Raw genomic sequence first — 5583 nt, 5'->3', positions numbered from 1 at the left:
CTTGTTGAGGCAATCTACAAACAGAATTAGGTAGGGTTCTATTAATGTTTGTCAGAACTATCAGAGGTTAAACAGCCTTTGAATTAAACCGTTCTTTACTCTTCGATAATTATTATTTCTCCTTAAGACACTTTTTGTTGTCTCATGACCAAGGTCAGCTTGAACTGTTTTGTTAGACTCAATACAGTAGTTCAATTTAACTCTGCTTGTACGGTTCTTTTACAAAGTCTGAACGCACTGTCACCTCTGTAAACAACTTTTGGAAACTTTTAGCAGAACTTTCAGTAAGTGAGAAAGCTCCAGCTTTTCTGTTGGTGATGCCAAGTACATAGCAAATTGTACTTTAACTTTAAACGCAAAGTCATACCAGCATGTGAATCTATACTAAATTACTTCAGTTTGTCTCTCCTTGCATATAATCCTCATGAAGTAATATAAATATGCCTTATTTTGGTTTGTTGTGCACTGGAACATCCCATACAACCCAAACAATTGTGCCTGTTTTTAAAACAATGCAAGAAAGCTAAAATGTAAACTGGAAACAGCTCAATGAAAGCAATGCAAGATAAAGTACTGCTGCTGTCGTATACAGCAAGCTCTTCAGAGAGTGGAAACACATTCTTGTTGAAATCAGGAAGGGTAACGACCCTCAGAGATGACTGATTTCTGGAAAGACTTGGAAGAGCTGGCTGCCCTTTAATTTTGCAGAGTGAGGGAGTGCCAAAACCTCCGGTTTTCCAGTGCCAGTAGAACATGGAAAACTCATTGTACTAGATACCAGGGTTTTTGTTGCTTTTTTAAAACTTCTAATTCTAATACACATTTGGTAACAAAAGTGGGGGAAAATGCAATCTTGTGACAAGTAGGTAACTTCTCCCGCAGGGCCTTCACATAGGGTAGGGGAGGTGGCTGAAGTACTACAGCACTTGGGGGTTTATTTAGTAAAACATGCAGCTGAAATGTATGATGGTGTTATGGTCTCTGCATTCAAGAAAGAATTCCCAGAAGTTTGTGTTGTATCAAGAGCTACTGAACAAAGCATCAAAGCGAAATGAATTGCGAACGCTTAAACGTTAAGACAACGTGTCTGACTTTCAGAGAGTATGAACAACAAGTTGCTGGAGCCTGGGACTTGTGGGAGAAGTGCTGTGCCTGTATTTTTCCGTGGAGATGGAAGACTTGATACTGGGTCAGTTTGTTCTTAAGGCCATTGCTGCCATGCTTAGCCCAGTGAGCAGTGGAGGGACCTGGTTTGTGGAGTTTTCTTCCTTCTGTGACCAGCATTGAGAATTCTGAAGTAACAGTGAATCAGATAAAAACTTACTTACTTTTGCTCGGTTTCCCCTTTGGAAAGCTCTGAGTAGAGGCCAGCAGAGGAGCTCTTTCCACGAAGCCATGAAGTCGTAAAGAGGTGATGTTAGGATGTACTGAGGTACAGATGCAGAACGCTGTGCTCTTTCTGTAACCAAGGGAGGGAATTTCAGATACTGTCAGCCAGTAACTAATCAAAGATTCATATAGGAGACAGAGCTTGCGAGCAGTATCCAGGGACAGTGTCATGGTAGGAATGTCAGATGCATTTTCTGCTTTTGAGAGTATTGTACTGCGAATTTTTGCCTGAGTAGGTAGGGAATTTCACAGTGTGAGTTGCTAGATGGCAGGCTAGATGTCTAATACTTTTATTTTTGAAGTTCTCGTGTACATAATATACTTAAGAATAGTTGAGTTCTTGATTTGATTGTGTACTGCCACAGTAATGCAGGGATAGGCTGTTTTACACTGTCATCTAAGACTCTGCAGCATTGTGCAATCCATTCTGTGACACTCTTGAGAACAAAGAGAACACGAGTAGTCAGAGAAGTACCTGCAGCTCTCTACAGCAGATACCAATGAGAAATTAGGGAGCACTAGGCTGTACTATTAGGACTATTGCTGTTTGACAGGCAAGAAAAGGCAGATGATTCACTGCTCGTTCATCTTGAATATTCAGAATTATGAATAGACAGAACTAGTAAAAAGGCTGAAAATGCAGTAGCAGCGTCCGAAAATAATGTGGGGGAAATGGCACTATTAAAAAATAGTATTACTTTTTTTCCCAAAAGGTTATGTGTTAAAAAATAGCCTGTTATCCACTGTATTCCTGGCACATTCCGCTTCAGTGGACTGATTATGGGATGTTCCAAGGTGTTACTTTTAAAAAGTATTAGAACAGACACCTGAGCTGGAAAGCTTTCTTATGCAAACGCAGAGAGCACAAGGGTTTTATTTTTCACCAGGGGAGAAGCCATACAAATGTGAACTCTGCGACAAAGGCTTTGCTCAGAAGTGCCAGTTAGTGTTCCACAGTCGGATGCACCACGGAGAAGAGAAACCATACAAATGTGATGTGTGCAACCTGCAGTTTGCGACTTCAAGCAATCTGAAGATTCATGCCAGGTGGGCAAAACTGAGATCTTGCAAATGCTTATCCATGTGTTTATTTGAACAGAATAACTTACTCCAGTGCGAGCAAGAGTTACACTTTCACATCATTTGGTCATTTCTGTTTCTTTTCTCATGGGTCTTCCCTCGCGTTGCGGAACAGAATAATTACATCTGTGTACCCGCTCCTGAGGGAAGCAGTTTGTGATTTACGAATCTGACATTCTATTCACTGGTATCCTAATGGCAGTGATGTGGGTTTGTTTTAAATTGCTTGTAGCACCAGAGAGGAATGTTCCTGGGTGGGAAGTGGAACAGAACAGTTCTTGCAGCTCACTGCTATTTTCATGCGGCTTTTTGTATTTTGGGCAGGAGCAGGAATTACATTTCTGTGTTAGAAATAATTGGTGCATGTCATGTGTGCAGGGTCTATACTTTTTTGTAGTTCAGAGAATTTGGGGGTAAAGTGCTAATGGAGGAGAGTGAGTTGGTGCCAAGTGTTGCTTCCTTCCTGCCCAGGATCACTGATGTTCGTCTTCGTTCATTCGCAGGAAGCACAGTGGCGAGAAGCCATATGTGTGTGATCGCTGTGGCCAGCGGTTTGCTCAGGCCAGCACACTCACCTACCACGTGCGCCGCCACACAGGGGAGAAGCCCTATGTGTGTGACAGCTGTGGAAAAGCCTTTGCTGTCTCCAGTTCTCTCATTACCCATTCCCGAAAACACACAGGTAAGGGGAAACAGAGTCCTGTGGCACCACAGCAGGCCTGGTAAGGGAGCACTTCTGGCAAAGGGGCTGGATGTAGGTAATGACCTGGAAATCTGTAGGTTGGAGTTACCTCCAGAGTTGTCATCCAGCTCTTTACTCATGTTTTTTTCCCTTTGATTCCAGTTTAGGGAGCTCTTTCTCCCATTAGACGTTCCCTCTGCTTTATTCTGATTTGTTCTTTTGGCTATCCTGGCTTATATACTGAACTAATAAACTACTTGTGTTTCCTTTAGGAGAGAAGCCATATATCTGTGGCATTTGTGAAAAAAGTTTTATTTCCTCTGGAGAGCTCAATAAACACTTTCGGTCCCATACAGGTTAGTTGCCAGACAGGCTGCTTCCTGCACTATAAATAATATCCTACTTACCCTTTTGCCTTTAAAATACACCATATTGTGCTGTATTTGAAAGTAGCAGTTTCTTAATTTATGTATCCCTGTGTTAGCATAATTTAAAGAAAATATTTGTGCATTTTTTAATTGCCTTTTTCAGACTAAGATCTGCATAACAGTGTAGCTGATGAATGATCATGGCTTTACTTCTGACATTTGGGGTTTTTTGCTTTTTTTAATCTATTCTGGAAACCATTTTCTTTTGAAGAGACACACAGTCAGAATAACAGACTTGTAGTTTAAAATACAAGCTTGAAATCCATTGTCCTACATCTCCCACTGTGTTTGTTTTCAATTTCTGATTGTTCTATCTACCAAACCACTTGTTATTTTTCAGGTGAAAGACCATTTATCTGTGAAATGTGTGGGAATTCTTACACAGATATAAAAAAACTTAAGAAGCACAAAACAAAAGTTCACACAGGTATGTTCCTTGCGAGGAAACATTAAGAAGTGACACCAACCATCTTCAGGGATGAATAACTATTCCTTTTTTTTTTTTTTTTTTTTTTTTTTTGGCTCATCCAGGCCCAAAATCAGGACATAAATTATTTTCTGAGTGATTTTTTGATAGTAGCTCTCCTTAGAGCCAAAAGCACCCACTTTAGAGGTACCCACACCTTTTAAAGCATAAAGCCCCTGCTTTCAAGTAGATTCAAGACACATTTTCAAGCATTTGCATTGCTGTAACAAACACCTGTTGAGCAACATGGAAGTGGATTGCAAGGATGAGATGAGAGCAGTGGTGAGCCTGGCAGAGCCCCAGGGTGTGAGCTGGGGGAGTTGATAAGGCATGTCTGCTCTCATGGAGAGACAGGGCAGACAGAAGTGCTTCATTGCTGAAGTAACATGCTTCAGGGTGCACTTTGGTAGAGGACAGGTCAAATAGCCAATGCCTTCAAACAGGCAGGCAGCAAGGAATTCTTTCACAGTGATTTCAGTTAGGAACAGAAAATCCTTTCTCAAGTGACTGGATAAAAACTACAATGGGCCTGGCTGGAATGGCTTTAATAAACACTTTCTTCTGAAGAAGTTTATGGATAAGTGATGTTATTGTACATTGCTATCTCACATTAAGAGGCTGTTTGGATGTGGCTGCGTTTCTTAGATTTTCTGGGATTGAAAGTCTCAAGGAAGTCTTCATAATTACATTTTTTTTCCAAAGCTCCTTTGTGATGTTAAGGATTTGTTATCTTCTGTACCATGTTAAGTAGAGATGAAGTTGGAATGCACCATTCCTCTAGTTGTCATGCTACAAGCAGCAAAGATTGTGATTCTCAGTGCTTACATTGTATTTACAGCTCATTCTGGCTTGGCAGCACATCGAAGCACTGATAGCCCAGCTCCCCTGGCAGTCTTTGACATACCATGTGTTTGTTTGGATGGTCATTTGAAAGGGAATTTGTGCAGGAGCTTTTCAACATTTCTTTTTGGGTTTTTTTTTCTTCCCCAGGATCAGAAACTCCCCTGATTCTAGTGCACTTGATAACTCTTTCAATGAACAAGAATCCATTCAGAGTCAGAAAAGTCCCTTATCGGAGTCCATAGATGTGAAACCCTCTGAGATGTCTTTAGCACTTCCTCTTCCCATTGGGAGTGAAGACCATCAGATGCTGCTTCCTGTGACGGGTAGTCAGTCTCCTTCATCAGAAACATTACTAAGATCTGCTGTGACTGGATATTCAGAACCTCAGTTTATTTTCTTGCAGCAGTTGTACTGACAGTGCAGTATAGAGGCAACAAGGTAATTTGGTAGTGAACTTGCGCACGTTCGGTGAGATGAACATAATGGAGCAAGCAGTCACGCTTTTTGAATCGGACTTGTTCTTTTTTTTTCCCTCAGTGTAAAGACACTTGTACGGCATTTCCATTGTGCAGTGCTGTCTGACATTTTTTGTTGAATTGTGCTAATCTACAATGAATTTTCTATTTGCAATTAACACCGATTTCCACAAGACGATTCTTTTCCAGCAACACCTGCCTTAAGAATTCTCTGTTAAA

At 41.0% G+C, this 5583-nt stretch overlaps 1 protein-coding gene across 1 annotated transcript; it reads left to right on the top strand.

The window, feature by feature from the left end:
- The first annotated feature begins 1051 nt into the window (after positions 1–1051).
- Positions 1052–5569, top strand: LOC133220122 (myoneurin-like). Its single transcript, XM_061367983.1, has 6 exons — positions 1052–1154; positions 2202–2436; positions 2973–3151; positions 3424–3507; positions 3920–4006; positions 5036–5569. The coding sequence occupies exons 1-6, from the start codon at positions 1052–1054 to the stop codon at positions 5128–5130; spliced, it is 783 nt and encodes a 260-aa protein (XP_061223967.1). The 3' UTR covers positions 5131–5569.
- Positions 5570–5583: the final 14 nt, after the last annotated feature.

This window comes from Neopsephotus bourkii, unplaced genomic scaffold (genome assembly GCF_033783945.1).
Source record: "Neopsephotus bourkii isolate Nb327-2 ecotype Australia unplaced genomic scaffold, CSIRO-AGI_Nbou_v1 NB_129, whole genome shotgun sequence".
In the NCBI taxonomy this organism is placed as follows: domain Eukaryota; kingdom Metazoa; phylum Chordata; class Aves; order Psittaciformes; family Psittacidae; genus Neopsephotus; species Neopsephotus bourkii.
This window is presented reverse-complemented; position numbering and strand designations above follow the sequence as displayed.

Coding starts and splice junctions, on each gene's coding strand:
- LOC133220122 (XM_061367983.1), top strand. CDS start 1,052: ATGAATTGCGAACGCTTAAACGTTAAGACAACGTGTCTGACTTTCAGA. Junction 1,155..2,201: donor GTGGGAGAAGTGCTGTGCCT/GTATTTTTCCGT, acceptor ACTTTTAAAAAG/TATTAGAACAGACACCTGAG. Junction 2,437..2,972: donor AATCTGAAGATTCATGCCAG/GTGGGCAAAACT, acceptor GTTCATTCGCAG/GAAGCACAGTGGCGAGAAGC.